The sequence below is a fragment of the Patella vulgata genome, chromosome 3, assembly GCF_932274485.2.
Source record: "Patella vulgata chromosome 3, xgPatVulg1.2, whole genome shotgun sequence".
Classification (NCBI taxonomy): Eukaryota; Metazoa; Mollusca; class Gastropoda; family Patellidae; genus Patella; species Patella vulgata.
In genome coordinates this window covers 23,073,143-23,097,219 of record NC_065881.2, presented here as the reverse complement: position 1 = coordinate 23,097,219, position 24,077 = coordinate 23,073,143, and the positions used below count along the sequence as shown (strand labels likewise).

The 24,077-nt window shown below is 33.8% G+C and overlaps 1 protein-coding gene across 1 annotated transcript; it reads right to left on the bottom strand.

Annotated features, from left to right (window-relative positions):
• Window positions 1-1,488: 1,488 nt before the first annotated feature.
• Window positions 1,489-24,077, bottom strand: LOC126815760 (zinc finger CCHC domain-containing protein 2). The gene is made up of 13 exons (XM_050541672.2): window positions 23,319-24,077; window positions 19,222-19,324; window positions 16,735-16,871; window positions 13,770-13,827; window positions 12,923-12,977; window positions 11,289-11,434; window positions 10,255-10,329; window positions 9,059-9,107; window positions 7,940-8,138; window positions 7,244-7,332; window positions 6,382-6,644; window positions 4,890-5,975; window positions 1,489-3,514 (listed from the first exon to the last, which is right to left on the bottom strand). The coding sequence occupies exons 1-13, from the start codon at window positions 23,775-23,777 to the stop codon at window positions 3,471-3,473; spliced, it is 2,763 nt and encodes a 920-aa protein (XP_050397629.1). The 5' UTR covers window positions 23,778-24,077; the 3' UTR covers window positions 1,489-3,470.

Below are 24,077 nucleotides of genomic sequence, written 5' to 3'. Positions count from 1 at the left end.
CCGGCCTTGGCCTCTGTGATGAAAATATCATTACTCAATTCAGGTTAATAGCATTGGAAGATGCATTTCTGTACAGCATGCCAGACTGGCTCAATATGTCAGAGCTGGCCTTTGATATCAACATGAATATCCATGCAAATGGTACTAGTGTGCAGACTTGAGTCAAGGGAGGTAATAATATGTTACAGACCAGACCACTGATATACCAAAATGAATAATGATTGACTGCATATAGTAAACACCTCTATATTCTACACTGAAAAAATTCATTTCATAATGTTTTACAGATAACCAAAAAAGTAATTGACCTATCACATCCAAAAATTAAGCACAATTCTACATATTAAATGAAAACTCAAGGCAATTCTTTCAAACATAACAGATGGTTATCAAAGAATTAGATGGACAATTAAAGCATATTGTATATAAAATATTAACCTTCCTGGATAATGTAGGATGATCACTGCAATGTCAAATATTACTACAACACTCATTTCCTTTCACAAACCGTCCATGCTTTAGCAAGATTTCCATTATTTCACTTATATTTAAATATTTACCAAATTCTGATTAACCTAAAAAATTAGTGCTGTATTTTGTATATTAACAATCAAGCTTGAAATTAAGTCACCTGCCAGGCTTATGTTCTCCAGTGCCTAATTTTTTCAGTCACAACTTTTGCTCTGTGGATTTATTGATGTTTTTAATACCTGATTGGCAAATATTTAAAACATATCGGAATCAACTTCAGTTGAAAGAACTTTTGTCAGCTACAGTGAGAAGTGTTATTTCCAGATCAATGAAAAAGCCACGTAAGACAATCAGAAGGTATTGATGAATAACAGGCCAAAGCATTTACGGTTGGTGAGTAGATAAGCAATGCTAAGCATTATGATTTATGATAATGAGACATATTAAAACATGCGCAGAATGTGAGTTATCGCTCTTTTCAGAAAATGCAGAAAATGTCAAAGTAGCAGGCACAAAAATTATCAGAAGTTAACTGTATATAAAATAGAAAAATAATTTAAAGTCAATGAACTGCTGAAAACATACAATACTATACTGCATATAGGTCTACTAGCAGTTCATTTTTGTACGCTTTTCTAACAAATTATGAATCATTGTCTTCTCATCAAATTTTATTTATTTTTTTTATTTTTTGCTAATGACAATAGTTCACTGTATTGATGTCCAGTAAAATTATTTATAAAGTCATGTCCCATGACCTCAAATACAAGGCCAATGCATATGAAGGCCTCATCTTAGGGAATGTCATAACAGAAAGTAAAAGTTACCCTAAAAGATTTTGATTGTTTACTGTTTCACTTGGATACCACGGTAATGAATTATTTGTTATTAATTTCAATTATAACCTGATATGTGAAATATCTGAAGTAATAGAAAAAAAAATATATATAAACTAAAAAAAAAATTATAGTCTATGTTTACCCATTTTTAGCTGACACAAAATATGTAATTTTTGGATATCAATTTTTTAAACCTTTGTGATAGTTCATAAGTAATAACATACTTTCACTAAAGTAATTAATAAAATAAATTTTATTTTCAATCTGTTTTAAAACTTCATACTTAATATGACTTAATTTTTCTTAATAAAGTACAAATTTCGGTAAATCAAGATGAGTAGTAAAGCATAATTTCAAGTGCAAAACCTGAAGAAATAAATTGTTAATAGAGGTCATAATATTCATTGTATTGTCGTTTTTTGATAATTGTTAAGAAGCGGGAATTAGTGAAACGCAATAAATTATGAGAACCGTTGCAGTAAAAGGTTATTACTCAACTACTTCTCTTTGTCGTAAAAGGAGATTTTTCAACGAAACTATATTGTTGAAAATATGTGACAATTGTCCTTTAATAAGATTATTTCAATGTGGTTTATTGTTTAAGAGAGATACAAAATTTGACATGTACATAAGATATGTTTTAAAATATACACAGTTATGCTACATTCAGGGGACACTAGTTGAAAAAAAAAATTTCTTTGTTAATTGAACCAGTGAGTGTTTATATACTAATCCTCTCCTCCAAATAACATCTTTCCTTAATATTTTCAATGTATATTATAAGAATGGCAGTCATCTTGAATACACTGACATCTTTTATCCATTTAAAAAAGAATAAATAATCCATCCAGGAAAACTAATCAATTCATTTTTTAAAAAGATTTTCAACTAGTGTTCCCCTCAAGTTATCATCATATGTAGAAATGGGCCGTATTCACAAACACTTTATCCTGCTATATAATAGCAAACTACAATGACAAAATACATCTGAACTAAATAAAGTGTTTGTCAATCAGTCTAAGGGCATGTACGTTTTAATATATGTTCATAGCACTTCCAAGATTTGGCAACTAAAACCAAATCGACCATATTTGATTAGGAACTTTAATAAATATACAAGATTATCACAAATACTGAGCCACATCGAGTTTTAATCGAAGAATAATTGATGAATTGCCCACCTTTGTATTGGAAGGAGCAACTTAGTCAATAATCCTCCTACGCACTATTGATGCTATGCATGTTGGGATGTATGCTCTATTGCTGCGTAATAACATAAGAATATTTTATTAACACAATTTCATTAGATCTTTTACATAGATGTGCTTCTACTCCGTTATTTCAATTGATAAATATCTGCGCATATAAAATGCAAATTAAAAAATAGCCCTATATATACATAACAGCACAAACAATCAACACGCAGAGATCAGTACTCGAGCACTTAGCTGCAATAAGTTAGTTAGGGGTACTTTCTTTTTTATTCTCAGTCTTTTATAAATACACATGCCACTATTTCCAAATACACCAACAATCAAAACATTTCCGACAGCAATTCATAAAATTACAATTGTTCTCACTTTAAAACAAAATTTCTTTGTTTTCCGATTTTTTAAGTATTATTGGGATTTTTGATGACAAAATAATCTCACTACCATCTCTTTTACCTATTATGGCTTTTTCCTGATCATAAAATCACTGATTTCAAAAATCATGCATTTCTTACACTTTTCTCATTCATGATTTAATAATTTCCTTGAGAAAACAAATCTCTCCAGTAGAAATTATCCAGCTACAAATGACAGCTGTTAAAAAAAACATTAAAACATTTCTTGATTCTGTGCACCATGTAAATATTCAGAGTAATCATATTCAATGACAAATGAACTCTGACCTTCAATACTGTTACTATGCATCCATAACAATTGTAACAAAGGAAATATTCATCTTTTTTATCACAATATACAGAAACTTTCTTTATAAATATTTCACACCTATTTACATTTGAACACTTCCTTGCCTCTTCAGCAGAGAGTAAAACATTAGTTGATATAAAGTCATGTGATGTTAAATATCAAACAAAGTTTCCAATTCGTTTCCTAGGATACCAGAATCGTTAATATCTCGCCATGTTATTCCAATATCCTAGGTTTATTTAGGTCAGTCGGAATCAGATTTCATTTTGTAATTTAAGTGATAATGACCTGCAATGAAAAGAAGAGTTAAATATATAAAATTTTCAAGAAAACAATCGTGTTTATCAACTTATTTTAAAAATGCATTCCCACTAAAGTATTTTTATAGGGTAGTATTTTCAATAAAAGTATGGCACATTTGGTGTACATATGGGAAGCAGAGACGCCCAATCTTACTAGAAAAATACTGAATTCCCTGAAAAACACGCATCAGGCAAGCACTGGGCAAAAATGTCTAGGTATCACTAGCGAGCAACCCGAAGGCTTATTGTCTGCCAGCTTGACCTAGTATGGTATATGGACAGTAAGTAACCACAAATACATTCTGAAATTGGGCCCCCCTTAATCAAGATTTTTGACAAACATGGCTTTTAAAACAGATTCTTTACATCTTGGGGTATTTCCTCGCGAATACAATGTTTTGATAGATTAATTAGTTTTAATATGTTTTTCGTTCAAATACATCATCAAATCACCCAGTTTGTACATGGGAAGGCATCTTTAAGGATAGCATAAAGTCATCTTAACATAATATTTCAAACATTTATTTTCAAGTTGTATAAACCTATAACCATTTTTCTTTTGATTCTAAAGTCAATGCTTATGTAGAATAACATAGAATTCTCTAATTGAATTGATTATTCTAAACTTTACATGGATTGAGGGAGAGGTATTCTATAATGTAGCCATAATTAAATGATATGGGTTTTAACGTCCTACTTTTCTACACCAACCAGGCTATTGAAGTTATGCTAAGGAAATCTTGACTGCATATCATTGTTACAGTCTACACTTAATTAAAAAAATTTTGTCAGGCCCTATGTCCTGCATCACTGACAAGGGGAAAACAGTGTGGAAAATTCCCCAGCATTAATTATGTTTGTGAAAGCTTTGTTGTTGGGGAAACGATCAACAGTTAAGCATCTTCTATCTTGTTTCCTCTCTAAAATCGGTAACGAAATTAAAGTCTTTATTTGCATTGTAAACTGGCTTTCTCTTAAAATTTTATGTCCACAGATACAGCCAATATCGAAACATGACTGATTTTGTTTTCCAATGTCGTCAGAGCCGTAAATAACCCTAAAATTAGTAAACAATCTGATTCCCAAGTCTTATCTAAAAACAAAACCAAAGATGTTCAGCTCATGTAAACTAGGAAATTAAAGTTTACGATCACATTGTACATCAAATTTTTAATCGATCTTCTGCTGGCTTGTTTCTAATCGGATTAAAGAGAGGCACATCAATGATTCATGCCACACTCCTAGGTGGCACTGGTTTGTTTGTATTCCCTGCTGAGGATGCGTAAATACTGAACGAAATTGAAACATTTTAAGAGATTCAACGGTCACAAGTTTTAATTTGTTCCTGCACATAAACTTACCAGACATACTCTCCATAGTGCTTTCTTTACAATCTGCTCCTTTATGACTACTGGACCCACAATTATGACAAAATGTCTTCTTTGGTACATTATTAGCTACACCTGGGTACATGTTATTGCCGTACAAAAATGGAGGCATTGGATGATTATAAAACAGTGGCACTGGCATGGAATTAAAAAAAAGTTCAGGATTCATTCCGTTAGGAAATGTCTGTGGATGCATATGTGCTTGGTATGGGTGGGGTATGGAAGGAATAGTTTGCATGTAACCGTTAGAAGTGGGTAGGAGTCCAGGTATCGGCCAGTTAGGTGGGCGTGGTGAGCCACATGCACTACACGGCTGATGATTATGAGCCACTGGACCAGCAGAACAAGGCACTGTTGTATTAGCAGGATTATTCATTTGTAACGGAGATGGTGAATTAGTCTGTTCGTGATTGGGTTGATTGGGATCTGATGAACTGTTCACTAAGTTTGACGCACTGTTATTAGGGGATTTAGTTCCTGTATTGCCAGCCATAGGGGGTGTTGGTGTAAGAGAGGTTCTTGGTCCTCCTGATATCGTCATCGTTGTCGCGTTTGAGACACTTGTGAAACCTGGTCTTGAGCTTCCTAAATTTGGTGGATGACCTAATATTCCTGGTTGGTTCATGAAGGGTCGTGTTTGATTGTCCATCATGCTTGAAAAGACAGACGTGGGCATTGGATAAACCATCGAAGGTGCCATTGCATTTCCTTGCTTTTCTGCTGGCATCATAACTAACTTCTGCTGTGAATATCCCATATTAGGATGTGGCTGTTTTCCAGAATATGGTCGAACTTGTATATTCAACATTTCAGGTCGAACAGCTGGCGACATTGCTGGTGGGTTATCAGATTGGTAGCCATTTTGATTTAATAAGCCTTGTAAATCGTGACTAGATTCGGGAACGTTCATTGGGATTATGGTAGGCTGAGGAAGTAATCCGTCCGGTTTTATGTTATGAACAGGGTATTTCACTGAACCTCCTCCTTGAGAGTGTTTAACACCTGTTCTTGGTAAACTACCAGTTTGACTAAATTCCTTATCATCTCTGTGTATTTTATCTACAAGTATAATAATTTAAGACACATTATAACACATTTCGGTTCTGTCACCCAATAAATCAATGTTCAGGAAATTGCTTCCCTTTTCTTGTTTTGCTTTAAAGGATTATCTCCCTTGTTATGAGTGTGAAGACTGTATCACTGTAACCATTCATTTGATTTACTGTGCCTTATCAACAAGTTTGTCTTTTAGATATATGTTTATTTGTGGTGCACTTACCTACACTCACAAATAGATAACTTAATAAATAAATGTTTAAATCTGAAGTGTTTAATCTTAGGAGAGTCAATCAGATAAAAGTAGGTCAAATAATTGTCAAGATACTAGCATATCAGAGGAGTGACTAAGTTGAACAATAAAATAAAACCGTTGAGAAAAAATTTTTTATCCACCAACAATACTTACCTTGTGATCCCATATTGCTGGATGATTTGACAAGATTTGATGCCTGATTAAGGTGGGGGCTTGTGGGTGGACTAGACGGTTCCGAATTACTTGGAGAATTATCACGGCTATTTGGCATGTTTTGGAAATGATGTATGAAGTTGTGGAGAGGTGGTGGGTGAGTAAAGTGGGCGGGGTAACGACCCACAGGTGGTGGGACCAATGGTATTATGTTGGCAACTGTAAACTGAGGTTCAACTAATCCATTTGGTTTATCATTGCCACTGTAAAATAAATATACATTCAATTTTAAAGCATGTCCATTATCAAACTAATATCAGACAACGTATGGATATAATGAAACCGTCAAGTTTCATCACTCCCTTTCAATTAAAAGCAAAATTATTGTGTTCTGAAGTCTCAGCCAATCCAATTGATTATCTCTCCTTAGTCTAGGCAGAAAATGATCGCCATCATCAAACTCTGCCAAGATATTTACATAACCAACATCTACACCAAGTTTGAATATTCTACCTCAATTAGAAGCAGAGTTATTGTGTCTCAACATATGTGACAGATATACAGCCAAGACAATTCATCTAATAAACATTGACACCTATTTTGAGCATTTTAACTTGCTCAATTAGAAGCAGAATTATTCTGTCCCAAAGTCTGGACACATGAAATTTCTTATGTGCTTTGACTAGCCCAACAGAAAATGCTCATCACCAAACTGAGATAAAGAACTCACAGAATGAACAACCACATCAAATTTGAATATTCTAGTTACATTAGAAGCAGAGGTATTGTGAGTCAAAAAGTGTGACAGACGGACAAACTCATATTTGAGAGATGGTGAACCAAAACAAAATTTTAAACTTACAAATGTTCTGTTATTCTGTTCCTCAATTTTTTCTGAGCATCTCTTGGTAAATCAGTTTTGACAAGATCTTCATCTTTCATACACGTAAGCTGCAATACAATAGCATATATGTTGAGACTCTAGTTGATTTTACACAGGAAATGTAGAATTTCTATTGTATATAAGATACCTTAGATAAGATATATAGCCCAGTATTTTAGACCACAGCCCTAATAATCACAGAAATGTTGTTACGATTTTACTTCCAACATGTCTGTTTATTCAGCTTGGCTAATGGGCAGTTGGGTGTGGGGTGGGGTGGCGTGGGGGGGGGGGGGGGGGGTGGTGGTGAGAGAGAGAGAGGGAGAGGGTTTAATCTCACCAAGTTTTCAGGACTAATTTATAGTAGTTCTTTATTTCCATAATATGCTTGCATGCCAGTAGGAGTCTTCCGCACTGGGAGGAAACCATGAGGTTAGGCAGCCAACCCTACTCCTTATCACATACTAGCCTCAGTTCAAAACCACATAACATGACACAATGACAGACCTGATATTCTAAAGTACATCCATGCGAGCTATAAAACCTATATATTCAATTCAAACTAAATGGAAAAGAATCTGTTCAAAAGTCATTATAGATGGCCCAATAGACTAATAAATATGGCTATATATATATATATATATATATATATAAAATCAATAACGATCTTCTCACCTGTTTGACTGTATAGTTACTGAGTTGATCTGGGTTTTCATCCAAACTGAATAACGGTTGAGTATCAGATGTCATTTCCGATGTTTGAGATAAGGGTGAAGCCGATGGACTATTGTGAGGGGATTCAGTCGATGATGAAGGGGGAGACTGAGAAGGGGATTCTGTTCGAGCAGTCAGCACAGTTGGACCAATAAATTGTCTTAAAAAAAGAAATGAAATACAAATAAAATGAAATGGGGTTTAACGTCCTACTGTTTTGTTACGACTGGGCTAATGAAGACGGGCATACACCATGCAGGTAAATTTTGATTGGACATTGGCGATGCAGCCTATTCTTATAATATCGAATTCTGAATGTCAAGGGACCTTGATTTTTCGTTCCAACTGAACGACTATACGTTGTCCTTTGCCAGGCCCTCCGTCCTACACCACTGACAAGAGAAAACCATGTCGGAAAATGCCGATCAACCTTCCCCGCCAACGCAGGAATCGAACATGGGACCTCCAGGTTAACAAGCCAATGTCCTACTCATTGTGCCACCATGGCTCCCAAAATGAAATACAACGATAAATATGAATATGTGTAGTGAAATATGTCTAACCAACACTGTACTTATTGTAGGTTATTTTCTGACTGATGTATGGCTTTTTTTTATTTATATACAATAGCGAAGGAGAACATTCAAAGGAAAAGTGATTGTTGTTATTATGTCTCAATTAATTTCATGTTTTGATTGTTATAATTTGTCTTACTCATGGATGTATAATAAATGTATGGTTGTATTCATTATTGATCATTGGGTGATAAAGATGTGTTTTTTTAAATATTATATCTCTACTTCTAAATGTCATTTAAGGATATTAATAACAATCAGGACTCTTTTTAATTTGCTAAATTCAACATGACAATTGAGACAAGCTCCGGTCTAAGCAAACCATAATACAAAACACACACTATATATATGAAAAGATCCGTCTTGAGGTTTAACTCAAGTCAACTTAATGGTACCAAATAATTTAAAGTAGACATCTTGATCGAAAATGACTGAACAATATCTTGTGCCCAATTAAATTTTTCTAAATAATCTATGAAAGGTTTTTGTATGTATGAAAATTTACCTATTGGGTGGTAAAGCAGTAACAGGTATATTCATCTCTTTTCCTACATCTGAAAAACAACATATCCAAATATAACACACTCATAACTTTATAAACTTAAAACTCTATACCTGCTGTACAAAGCACATGTAAAACAGACATTTTACTGTACAACTTTATTGATATTATTATTACAAGGGTAGGTCTGTGGGTGGTCAGGTGGTCTGTCACTCAGTAAAGTGTTTGTGGTTTAGATTCCAGGTTGTGTTGGACAAGGGTCACAACTGCCTTACATGTTCGCTTTCTCTGGGTGCTCTGGTTTCATCCCACTGCTAGTGACCTGGGGCCTATTTCACCAAATTATAACTAAGATAAGATCCAAATTTTAGTTATTTGATTGGATAATATTAGATTGATTTTAGTGCTCAGTCAATCAAAACTGAAGTTTGGATTTTATCTTTCGTTAAAATTTCATGAAACAGGCCCCAGATTTGTGATAAACAGACATTAAGTCCCATTCCTCTTTCTCTGATATGTTTACGTAAACCTACCAGTACTTAATACCCTAGTATCAGAGCTTCCATTTCCAAATTTTGATTGACAGTCAGTTTTGTAAAAGCATGGAAATGTTGCAAATTGAATTCATATCTTTTATGTTTTTAATTATGGTACGGTACTATAAATTCATGCTTCTATACCCCTTTGTCAGTGTGTCAAGATAAAAATGTATATACTGAAATATGAAATAATATCTTATTATAAGAATTATTTATTAATGAAAAATTACTATCGAAATTTATCCCCAACGTGAATGATGCTCCTTTGATCTCCTATCCCCATAGAGCTGAAAAATTGTAGCAGGAAGAACATTCTAGTATGGTTTTTTTTCAAGTCAACTAATTTGTACAGGTCGTTTATTTGTACAGTTATGCACTAGAGAACGACTACATCCATGTTTTAAAATGGAATGGACAAAAATATGCCAGTTTTACTATATGTAAGTTAACTGATTTAAGACTCATCATTTCTGGAAACCTTAATTATTATTGGCCCCGTGAAAGTCATCTTTACAGAAAATGTAAACAATGCTTTCTAAGAAATATTTGTAGACAAAAATTATTATTTCACAGAAATCGACAATACTGAGAAATGAATTAATTAATGTAGTTCAAACTTTAAATATGAGTTTAAATATAGATAGTAATATAGATACTTACTTGAACATACAGGAAGTTGTGAATTGAGAAAAGTGAGAGATGTAAGAGGAAAAGGAGGAATTGCATCTTCTTCTTCTAAAAATAGATTACAAACTGATTAATTCTGATGTATAATAAATTATTGATTTGATCAATTAGTGAATATTATGTCACAGTAAGACCATATATATATCCATTCACTAAGGTTCTGTTTCTCAACAAACTAACAAGTTAATGTGAATATCAAATAACAACATTAGTAATATGATATTAACTTTTCGTACATGGCTCAAGTCTCTGATCCCTAACAAACTACAATAAAACAAAATGAAATGAAATGGGGTTTAACATCCTACTGTTCTGCTCCGAACTAGGCTAATGAGTACGGGCATACGTCATACAGTGTGCTATGAGGGAAATTTTGCCCTGACAGCGGCACTACGGCCTACTCTTATATCAAATCCAACTGTCAAGGGAACTTTTACGTGCACGCCAATGTGTACACAGGACCTTGTTTTTTTGTCCCAATCGAACGACAAGACAGCTGTCCTTGTCAGCCCTCCGTCCTGCATCACTGACAAGAGGGAACGACGGCAGAAAATCTGGTTGAACTTTCTGGGCCAATGCAGGGATCGAACATCTGACCTCCAGGCTAGCGAGCCAGCATTTTACCCACCGTGACCCCATACAATAAAAGAAATATCTGTCCAAAAATGGTTCAATTTTGTTCAATATTCATAATGAATTGAAAAGTGTTTTTGTGTAGGGCTTGAGTCAGTATTTGTATCACTCAAACGATGGTACAGCGAACAAAATTATCTGGATACTGCAATGAGCTGTTTATATGCAAACAGTGAATAGAAATTAAGTGAAATACTGTTTGTTTGAAACAAATTTTATACCATATATACCAGCGGGACTGGGAACCCTATCTTTGCTATATCACCTCGGTGGAAGCGAACGTTAAATACAACTAACTCACACACTATCTTTGCTACAGTTATTGTTATTCACCGGAAATAAACTTTATAAATTAAAATAAAGACTACACAAACCTCCTGACAGATTAGAAGGTGATGACGAAGGACAATACGTTGATTTTGGTGAAAGATTTTTCACCAACTTGGCAGGATGATCCCCCTTGAAGAACTCGACCACATGATCACAATCTAATATATGTCTTGATAAATTATTCAACTTTCTGTGAAAAGACAAACAAAGCAAACTATATACAAGCATTTCACGATTATTTCAATAAAGATTCCAAGTCAAAGAGACGATGAAACCCCCACACTCGAAAAAGTAGGAGGGCGGAAGATTCCCCTGTAACAATGTGGTCCGGTTTGGATCTCAGTGATGCATCTGAGGGAGAGCAGGAACCAGTCCGTGTAGAATAGATTAGTAAAGATAATCCCCCCGGAACAAACTAGATCAACACTGTGTGAATTTAAATCAGTATAATCTTCACCAAAACGCGTTTCGGGCTAATAGCCCTTCATCAGTTGGCAATTTGAACAATATTAAAAAAATAATCCCAGATTAGTGGTATATATACAAATTTTTGGCGCATGCGCCTTAAAATAAATTGGGATTAAATAATCCTTAGGTTAGGATTATTATTTAAAAGATTAAAAACATAATCCCTATACTGGGATTAAAAAATGTTGAAAATTAAAAGATGTAGAAATTTAATCCCTGTATATACTGGGATTTTAAATCAAAATTAATGTACATAAATAATTTTTTAAAAGTTGATAAATTTGAATAAAATGGATGTACAAACAAAATTAATATAATAAATGAATAAATATAAACGTTGATTATCATCAAGTGACTATTGTCAGGTAACATCAATGGCGGCCGTTTCCTAAGAGACGAAATACGTATAGTCTCGGTCATCCGGAACCTCCTAGTCTTCAAACGTGCAGAGGTAGAATAGGCCTATACGTATGGTTTTAAAATGCGTGGTTATGAATTCAAAGGAGTAGTTTCATAGCTAGTGGTTCAATTCTGGATCGTGAAATCGGTGATGCTGATAGGCGGTAGATATCGTATTGTGAGTGAATAGGGAGGTTGTTGGTCACCTCTATGAATAAAAATGTTGAAAATTAAAAGATGTAGAAATTTAATCCCTGTATATACACTGTGTGAATTTAAATCAGTATAATCTTCACCAAAACGCGTTTTGGGCTAATAGCCCTTCATTTGTACATCCATTTTATTCAAATTTATCAACTTTTAAAAAATTATTTATGTACATTAATTTTGATTTAAAAAAATCAACTTTTTTATTCTTTTAAAATCCCAGTATATACAGGGATTAAATTTCTACATCTTTTAATTTTCAACATTTTTTAATCCCAGTATAGGGATTATGTTTTTAATCTTTTAAATAATAATCCTAACCTAAGGATTATTTAATCCCAATTTATTTTAAGGCGCATGCGCCAAAAATTTGTATATATACCACTAATCTGGGATTATTTTTTTAATATCGTTCAAATTGCCAACTGATGAAGGGCTATTAGCCCGAAACGCGTTTTGGTGAAGATTATACTGATTTAAATTCACACAGTGTTGATCTAGTTTGTTCCTGGGGGATTATCTTTACTAATCTATTTCAATAAAGTATGAATTAGCATCCGATTAAAGACATTTGAAGTATGTCTACAATAAGAGGTGTACTTACCGAATGTAGGTATAAAATACATGTCTATCAACTTTATCTTCTCTAAAATTATTAACTGAAAAATAAGAAATAAAAATATTTAGATCACAAACAGACCAATCTACACTACAGATATACCCAAAGACTACAGCAATTCACTTCTATGTTCATCTTATCTAGGTTATGTAAAAAAAATTCTGGTTTCTAAATATTTTGAGTCATTCCATATCAACTGGCCCAATGTTCCCAACATTCCAAAATTTGGTCCACTTGAATGACTCGTGTGGCATCACTTGAAACATCCTCATTGGTTACCGCTCTTCAGTATTTCCTTGGTCAGAGGGAAGTAACTCCACATATTGTTGAAACTGGAAGTGTACTATAGGCTCAATTATCATGTACACAACCCTGATAAATGTTATTGAGAATCATAAATGTCTCATTATTCCAAAATTGTAAATATGGTTTTGTCTTCCTAAATCCATTTTTTGTGCATGGTAATTATCCTGCAAACTACTAATAATCAGAAATAAAAAAATGTCTGAAATTATACATTAGAACTACAAAATCTGTGCTTCCATCTGTAGACCAAGACGACATGTGAATTAGTCAATTACTACAAACAACATGAATAAATTGATGATGAGATAAATGTAGAACCTGAGATGTGATGTCATTTCTCCACATGAACCCCTTGACAAAAATCCCCCCTCTCCTTCATCTGACTTTTTAAAGTATAGTCTGAGAACCAGACAACAAATTTTGTGTGGCATTACCATTACTGTATGGCACCATAAGGTTAAATATATGCAATTAAATCAGAGTACATATTTATCTCTCAAAATCTGTTGAGGTTTTTCATACTCACCTCTCAAATAAGGAATTCTCTTTTCATGGTCTCCACTTGCAGGAAAAAAATTTGCAAGCTGGAAAAAAATGTTTATAATTATAGAATTATATAAAACCAGCGGCTGCCAGGCAGGATACGCCCACACTTTCGAGTAATGGATAGAGAACAAGCTAAAAAGGAAGTGATTTTTCCTACAATCAAGGGCCATAATTCAGAAAATTACAATTCGATATGCGCAAATATCGAAAGGAACCTAGATTTTGCGTTATAAACTTACATTTCAAGTTTCAACAAAATTGGATAAAAATTGTGACGTCTATAGGGTCCACAACCTTGATATACCATCTTTTTACGCTATTTGAGAACGAAGGGCGGCCATTTTGTCTGTCAGTTTTGGGTCGATTTTCATGAAATTCGAACTCAGCTGTCCTTAGGATGTAACAGTGAAAAATAAAATGTTTTTTTTTAAATCGGATAACCAGCGGCTGCCAGGCAGGATACGCCCACATTTTCGAGAGATGGATAGAGAACAAGCTAACAAGAAAGTGATTTTTCCTACAATCAAGGGCCATAATTCAGGAAATTACAATTCGATATGCGCATATATCGAAAGGAACTGAGATCTTTGTGTTATAAACTTACATTTCAAGTTTCAACAAAATCGGATAAAAATTGTGACCTCTATAGGGTCCACAACCTTGATATACCATATTTTTACGCTATTTGAGAATAAACGACGGCCATTTTGTCTGTCAATTTTGGGGCGATTTTCACAAAATTCAAACTCAACTGTCCTTAGGGTGGAACGGTAATATAATAATACGGTTTTTTAAATCGGATAAAAATTATGACCTCTAATGGGTCCACAAGCTAAAAACATGATTTTTCGTACAATCAGGGGCCATAATTCAGGAAGTTATGGTCCGATATGGGCAAATATTGAAAGGAACCAAGATCTTTGGGTTATAAACTTATATTTCAAGTTTCAACAAAATCGGATAAAAATTGTGACCTCTATAGGGCCCACAAACTTGATATACCATATTTTTACGCTATTTGAGAATGAACAGGGCCATTTTGTCTGTCAATTTTGGGCCAATTTTCATGAAATTCAAACTCAGTCGTCCTTAGGGTGTAACGGTGATATAATAATACGTTTTTTTAATCGGATTAAAATTATGACCTCTATAGGGTCCACAAGCTAAAAACGCGATTTTTCGTAAAATCAGGGGCCATAATTTAGGAAATTACGGTCCGATATGCGCGAATATTGAAAGGAACCGAGATCTTTGGGTTATAGACTTACATTTCAAGTTTCAACAAAATCGGATAAAAATTGTGACCTCTATAGGGTCCACAACCTTGATATACCATTTTCTTACGCTATTTGAGAACTAGCGGCGGCCATTTTGTCTGTCAATTTTGAGTCAATTTTCACGAAATTCGAATTCAGTCGTCCCTAGGGTGTAACGGTGATATAATAATATGTTTTTTTAAATCGGGTAAAAATTATGACTTCTATAGGGTCCACAAGCTAAAAATGTGATTTTTCGTACAATCAGGGGTCATAAGTCAGGAAGTTACGGTCCGATATGCCTGAATTTCGAAAGGAACCGAGATCTTTGGGTTATAAACTTACATTTCAAGTTTCAACAGGGTCCACAACCTTGATATACCATATTCTTACGCTATTTGGGAACGAATGGCGGCCATTTTGTCTGTCAATTTTGGGCCGATTTTCACGAAATTCAAACTCAGTCATCCTTAGGGTGTAACGGTGATATAATAGAACGTTTTTTTAAATCGAATAAAAATTATGACTTCTATAAGGTCCACAAGCTAAAAACGGGACTTTTTCGTACAGGAAGTTACGTTCCAATATGCGCGAATATCGAAAGGAACCGAGATCTTTGGGTTATAAGCATACATTTCAAGTTTGAACCAAATCGGATAAAAATTGTGGCCTCTACAGTGTTCACAAGCTAAAAACGTGATTTTTCGTACAATCAGGGGCCATAATCCATGAAGTTACAGTCCGATACATGCCAATATCGAAAGGAACCGAGATCTTAGGGTGATAAACCTATATTTCAAGTTTCATTGAAATCGGATAAAAATTGTGACCTGTAGACTGTTCACAAACAATTGTGGATGGACGGACATCCGGACAGGGGCGACGACAATATACGTCCACATGAAAATGTGGGCGTATAAAAAACAATAGTAAATAGTCATGTCACCATTTATAGAATTGTTACCAAATGAATTTGAAACAATGAGAAACCTCAAAACTATTTGAATGATTTACTACATCATATTGCCTAAAATCATGATTTTAAAAGAGCTAAATCGCCAATATTTGGGACCTAGGAATTGACACAAGTGGGTCGCAATGCATATAATAATGTAATATGAATGTATATAAACATTCAATCGTTTCTGTTTTTACTGTAATTTCTAAACAGTTTGACATGACTTTTGGCAAATATCTAGCCTCGTTCTTCAAGTCCCTAGTTACAAATGGCACTGAAATGCATTCTGGTACACAATTCATGTACCAATGGTAAAGCCCATCTTTTCCAGGTAAGATCACAACATCAATGTTGATTTAAATTGACAAATAATTTGTGTTTTCAATGTCGAAAATTTTGGATAATATTGAGCTACTGTAACACCTACCACTCTTCCTAAACTGTTACATTGTCATAAACATTTTTTTTCATGACATCAATTTGTCTTACAACGTTTGTACTACAAGTTTGTAGAAAAATTTGTATCATATTGTCCTATCTGCCCCAAAAAGTAACATTGTTATATGACATTTTATCAGGACAGACAGCTCACACCGACATAGACGAGATTACCAAGTTGGTGACAATTAACTTTAATTATATATGTATCAATCCATTCCAATCTATACGGCAAGTCTAATACTGATACATGTATATATATATACAACTAAATATAACAATCCTCAATTTACCTTTGTATGGAAATCATACAGCTGTTTAGGTGTCTTAAAGATATTTTCTACAGTATCATCTGACCAGGTAACTTTTATCTCGATTTTATTATCAGGATGTTTTTTATTTTCTTTCACTTCCAATCCACGTATATAAACTAGAAAATAACAATATAACATTATTGAGTTTACTACACAAGTTAACAAAAGAACAATACGTAAACACAATATGAACAGTTAAAAAAATTTTGTTCACTTACTCGCCCAATTACTACTACAAATAACACATTAAATCAAACCAATTGATTAAAACAGATCCTATTTCGTTTTGTTTTTTTATAGTTTAAAATATTGTTTTACTTGTCTTTACTACACTAGGATTTGGCAGAGTTGTTAAATAACCCACATTCTGGTTGATGTGAGGGATTAGCCAATCAAATGGTCTGTTGAGTCAAGTTCTTATCGTCTGACACGCAGAACTATGGATAGACATTCACATCTATAGAAAACAATTAAAAGCAAAGTTGTATTTCCAATTACCAAATTGAAACACTGACACTGACTGGTTAAATAATCAAGTGACTGATGTCATAGGGTCAAAAGCCACTGAAACTGTTCAGATCTTCATATAGTGAAGGCCATCAAAACGAAACAAAACAAAATATAGATCTGTATTTGAATCAGATTGAGACCAAACTAATAAACAGTTCACAAAGGGGGAGTTTACATACTCAGTTTTTCACATTATAAATCGACACTCAACACAGATGTAGCAATGTATACATGTAAGTTTTGTGTCTACCATAACTAATAGAGAGAGAGAGAGAGAAATGGGGTTTAACATCCACTCGACACAAACTAGGTCATTTCGGGACTAACATATGGTTTAATTTTATTTACATAATTCGCTTGCGCGTAGGGGTCTTTAGCAGTGGGAGGAAACCGGAGGACCCGGAGAAAACCCACGAGGTTGGACAGGCGACCCTACTCCTTGTCACGTACAACTGGGGATTCGAAACCACGCCAGTCGACTCAATGACAGACTTTATGATACAGCGCGCGCACGCTAACCATTCAGCCATCCAACCCCCCCCCCCCCCCCATAACTAATAAGTCTCTCGTCTAGTACTTGCTAATCCAATAGTATATAACTATTTGAGGTGGAGTCTTCCTACTGTATATCATATATGAACATGGTGATATATTGATTAGATGTTATAGCGTTTGTTAACCAATCGTTATTCAACACAGAAAATGGTGTTAATCCACAGCAGATCCCTTTTTTAGGTTTAAAAAAACCCAATAAATCCAAGGCTTTCGAAAGCAGATGCCAAATGAAATGAAAAGGGGTTTAACGTCCTACTGTTTTGCTCCTACTTGGCTAATTAAGACGGGCATACCCCATGCAGTGTGCTATGAGGGAAATTTTGGCCGTACAGTGGTGCTGCAGCCTACTTTTATTTTGAATTCCAACTGTCAATGCGTATGCAGGACTTTGGTTTTTTGTCCCATCCGAACTACTATAACTATATATACTGTCCCTTGCCAAGCCCTCCATCCTACATCGCTAACAAAGAGGAACCACGCCAGAAAATTCTGACAAACTTTATCGACCAACGCAGGGATTGAATGCGAGACCGCCAAGTTAGTAAGCCAACATACTACTCACTCAGCTCCTGTCGGTCCCTGACATAATCAATGGAAAGGCTATAATGAAATCATAAATATTGCTTATGTATTTATATATTTCTATCTCTATTCTGCGCAGCTGTCCAGGCAAAATTTCTCCCTCATAGCACACTTTATGCTGTATGCCTGTCTGCTTTACTCTAGTCAGAGCAGATTATTAAGATGTTAAATCCCAGTTCATTTCATTTCTTTCTTCTTGTCTAAGGGCATTAAATACTAAAATTTACATGTTTGTTTTATGTGTGGTGTATGGTCATGAAAAAAAAACCTAAAGAAAATATTAAAACTCTAATAAAATGACAGCCTTAAGGGCAAAATCTGATTACATACAAAGAAACGTTTATAGCTAATTCATGTATACATGGCTTATTTCATACATGGGAAGATAGAAATAAAAGAATAAAACTCAAGTAAACAAATATATTTTGTATGCATTGTAAATTTAAACAAAAGAAAACATATTTTCATTCATTTCACATACAATAAATCAATATACAGTATTCAATGTAATAAATCCACTGCCCCAAAAAATGGATTTGTTTTTTTCTATGGAAATATAATTCAAAGAAGTGCATTTTTCAGTCTGCGTGCAGGAAAAGATAGCTGGTAAAGATCTCCAAATCCTTTATGATTGAGACATATTCTTACTAACATTCTGTTGATTATTTTGAGATAAGTTTGAAACTGTGAAATTATGAGACCGTGTTGTATAGAATCAAATACTAATCATGTGTAGCAATATGACATGAAATACATACATACTATGATGCAACACTATATCATCGGCAGTTTTATTTACAAACTAAATTATTAACAAACCTTTTGGAAAAACATTTGCTGGCTTTAATGGACTTCTAGCATTATCTGTCTTCCGATTTTGGTTATTTTCAACTGTGAGATCAAGATCAATCTCCTCTTCGATCTAGAATAAAAATATTTCAAAAACATACATACATGTATCAAAGACTGAATCTTTCCTTGAATATTAAAGGCTAGATTTTTCCTTGATCACTTAATAAAGTCTGAGAATCATTTGATGGATTTTTTAATACCTTGTATTTAATATTGTGAATGTTGAATACTAGTTCAAAAATGGTTCAATTCCGTTCAATTTTACAAAGACATGATAAACTGAAAGTTAGTAAACATCTGCTATCCTCTGCAGACGATATAAAAGAGTTATGATCAAAACAAGTGTCAGCTTCTTTTGAATTTGATTGAATCCAAGCCAGGAGGTTATCTGCTGTTAATATTTTGATTTTGTTTTCATAATCAAATGTTAAATAATCAATTAGAGTACATTTTTAGCGTGCAGTATTTTAAACCATGGAATATTAGATAATGTCCAAAGAATGCAAATGACAAACATGTAAGTATTTTATGTGGACATTTATTCTTGCATTCATCATGCCTGTTTATCAAAATCCAAATTTAAAATGAATGGGGATTTGCAATTCTCATGCATTCAGGATTTGGACCATCGTTTACTTCAATTTAACCCCGATTCTAAAAAAAAACCCAAAAACCTGCAGCGATGTTATTACAATATGATTGGTTGTTATTTGGTTGGTTTTCTTTTTTTAAGAAAAATGCAAATCTCTACAAAAAGGTAATACACAATTATGCAATTATTATCTGTTCAAAGTTCACTGCATACAAAGCTCAAAATAAAAGAACAGTTTCTCAAGTTATATTAATTTACAAATGTTTTTCCCCCTGGATCATGGATGGAACCGGAAGGCAAGAGTCAAATTCACACAAATCTATTAACATTCAGGTGTCAGGAATATAAACTTAAAATGGCCTTGTCTACAAATATCTTTAACAATTTAAAGGGATTATAATAATGACGTTTCTCAAAAGTATAATCATAATTATTAACTCAACTGGGAATATACAGAATTTTTTAGAATTGGAGTCGAGACTAGTGGAAGTGTGGAGCACCAACTTGATAAGTGCATATATTATTATTATTATATTGTAATTTCTTTACTTTGCTTTGCTATATGACTATACTATAAAAAAACTCAACAAAAAAGAAACATTTGTCCTTTCTAACTAACATATTTATAGTAAATATCATGTGTGGATAAAAAGGGGAAGTTGAATATTTCGAGGGGGGGGGGGCACTAGTTATTGACAGTCTCAAATATTCTTAACAAGTATAGGTAACAATTATAATCTTTAGATTTAAAACCAAAATACTGTTAACTTCATGTTTAAGTCCCTTTAAGCCAGTATTACAAACAATAATAAACTCTCTAACTCTACATGTAACTGATCATTTACATTACTTGTAAGGTTAGAAAGCTATACTTTATTTCTATTATTCTTTCATTAGAAAACAACAAATGGCTCTTATTCTTAAGGGAATTTGAATTACTCTCGAATCAATGGAATAGAATGCCACATGTATTTAAAGTAGACTATCTCTTAGTATTTACAGACACACGATTCAAGTTTTACAGAGTACCGGTAAGCTTACTCTACTGGAGACATGCTTCCTGATATCTTCTCAAGTCACGTCTCTAAAACTAATGAATTGATTTTCATCATTTTAAAGTAGTACATGATGAGCCTCTAAATCAAAGACAAATTAACATTATTGCTAAATTCTAATATAGCTTATACTTTATATTTAAAGATGGAGATGACCAAGCAACTTATGAGCTAAACAACTCATAGATCATAATTGAAACATCTAAGGTGCTAACACAATTCCAGTTATAACTTCCTGCTCCCATGCACATGCTTTAAGTATATGTTTAGTGTTAAACTTTGAATATGCTGTACCGGTAAACATATTCAATAGAAATAAAGTCTGTTCACAGCCTTATATTTCGCTAAGATATTTAAAGTCAAACAGTATTTTTCTTTAAGTTCAATGGTCAATTCTTCCCATAATTCTACAAACTTATTTTCAGATAAAATATTCAATCTGATAACTGTATACAACCACATATAAATGTTTAATATAAAAATGTGTTTAGGGACAAAACAATGGTACACATTTGTTCTCATCTCTCTCTCTCTCTCTGTCTCTTAATCCCTGCATCCCTGTCTCTTAGAACCTAACTAAACAAATTTCAAGCTTTTTAAACAACCATTCTTCATTTATAATTTCTTACACTCTGGATCAATATATTACAACTTACTACTTCATGTTTAGACTACTTCAGAGCATAATCTAAATGGCACATTGTATAAGTACAATGTATAGAGGATTATTGTAATACTATAGTGTTCCCTACTGGTATACAATTGTTTTAGGGATATGTTGCGGCCCTGAATACAACATTACTGCATTATATACATGTAAAATCTTTAACAAGTATGACTGTGCGGTTCTGTATGATACATCAAAGAAATAAAATGAAATGGGGTTTAACGTCCTACTGTTCTGCTCCTATACTGGGCTAATGAAGACGGGCATACGCCATACAGTGTGCTATGAGGGAAATTTTGCCGGGGCAGCGGCACTATTGCCTACTCTTATATCAAATTCCAACTGCCAAGGGATCTTTTACGTGCATTCCAATGTATACACGGGACCTTGGTTTTTCGTCTCATCCCAAGGACTAGACAGCTGTCCTTGTCAGCCCCTCCGTCCTGCATCACTGACAAGGGGGAACCACGTCAGAAAATCTGGATCAACTTTCTTGGCCAATGCAGGGATCGAAAACCCAACTTCCAGACCAGTGAGTCAGAAACTTCCCTATGACCGGGCAGTAAACAGGGCATCTTAAAACTTCATGTACATGTAATATAAGAGTATTCATACATTGTATACGCCTATCATTAAATTGTAACCAAATTGAAAATACATTCATTGTATACATGTGATGTAACCAAAACATTATACAAATTCAATTCCAATGCATAAAAAGTGCTGTATTAAAAATGATGATTGCTATTTTATTAGTGAAATGTACGCATTATGTCTTTCTCTGAAAAAATATAATATGTTCAATTACACTTCCTGTACATGTACTGAGAATTCTACTTTCAGTTTTGTTTTCCATAAATTCTATACAAATCCATTTTAATCAAGTCAATGGTAGACTACATTTTTTGCACTCGTCTATTGAACCTATATTTGGTGTAGGATAATTTTTGTGTTGAGCAAATGTAATAAACCTGCATATGTAGAACAGCAATTCTTCTAGGAGATAGATCATTTACAAATATGACCTAAATAAAAGTATAATAACTAAATATTTTCATGAAATTTAATAGGTTAGAGTATACCTACATGTAACGGTTTACAAAACTATTACAATTTTGAATTAACACATAAAACTTTAATATGCTAAAGCATGGGATGCTAAAGCATGGGATGAACACAGTATTTTTTATTAGTACATTTTAAATTTTAAGAGTGTATCCACGAAAAGACCAGGCAAAAGTCGTAAAAAGTGCTAAGAAGATGGGGGGGGGGGTGATCAAATTTATTATGGTATGACACCCCCTATCTGGATAGAAAGACGGACTTAAATTAGGGCACACATCACTGACATTATCAATCAGGCACAAATTGGCTAAAACCAAAATGAGCACATAGAGAATCAATCCATTGAGCTTTAAAAACATAATTTGAAGGTATTTTCCTCTTGAGTACAGTACTGATAAATAATATATGGTAACAGTACCACAATAAAGTACAGTACGCTAAAAGGTGGGAGAGGATACTATTAATATTATTATTCCTTTCTCTATTTTGTAAAATTTCAGAATTTTGTTGCATGTTTATGACATAACAATCTTGTTTCAACCAATTCAAAAGACCTTGTTTGGAGTTTTTTCACATCTGCAATTAATGAAGCAGTTAACTACATTTATTGATATTAGAAATGACAGTGACACTTGTTCGCAAATGGTATAGATCTAGTTAATTACGGTACCTTTTTTATATTTACCTTGTTAGAATAATCATAGGCTCTCGAATAGAATTCAGATAATGACTGCCTCTGTTCATAACTAAAAGCAGGATGATTGACAGCAATTGTCAACATTGTCATCAAATCAGTGAATGCCTCTGGTTCTTTTGACAAAATCCTGTTAAAACATCTTTGGAGATATGACTGCAACACATCATAGAGGACATTTGAACACCTAGAGTTCGAAGAGTGAAGTAAAGTTAATGATATCAAAATTTGTGACAAGTCATTTAATTTTCCCAGATTTGTGACACTGTTTGCCTGAGTTTCTGCATCTCTTAAAGACAAGAAATTCTTCTTGCCGAGGTCCTCTAAAACTGAACCAAAAAACCTCAGCTCCAAAGGATGAAATAATTGCATTAATGCACAGATGTATTCAATCCTTTTGTGAGCACTCAAATTGCTGAACCAGTCACATAATTGCTTTTTACACACCATGATACCACAGATTGTCTTTCCTAATCTGTCTTTGACAGGAATAAGGCCAAGCTATCTATTTTTGACGATCGCCATATATTGTTACATTCTACTTCTAAAAACACTGCTCTACAAGATTTGTCATACGGGCACTTTGTGAGTATCTAATGGATGGCACTGTTACTTTTGTGCCTCAATAAAAACTGGAGAAAATAATTGCAACGGTTAAAAATCAAGTAAAATCCACTAAAATTATTGCCCTCTGTCACAAAATTGTGTCTCTGGCACATTACAACGAAACAACCTTCTTCCTAGGATCAA

Bases quoted from the DNA above. Each gene is read 5' to 3' on its own strand.
- LOC126815760 (XM_050541672.2), bottom strand. From the start codon at position 23,777: ATGGTGTGTAAAAAGCAATTATGTGACTGGTTCAGCAATTTGAGTGCT. The intron at 11,435-12,922 runs GTAAGTACACCT...GTCTTTTCACAG, and splicing joins GTATTTTATACCTACATTCG to AAAGTTGAATAATTTATCAA. The intron at 9,108-10,254 runs GTAAGTATCTAT...GTTGTTTTTCAG, and splicing joins ACAACTTCCTGTATGTTCAA to ATGTAGGAAAAGAGATGAAT.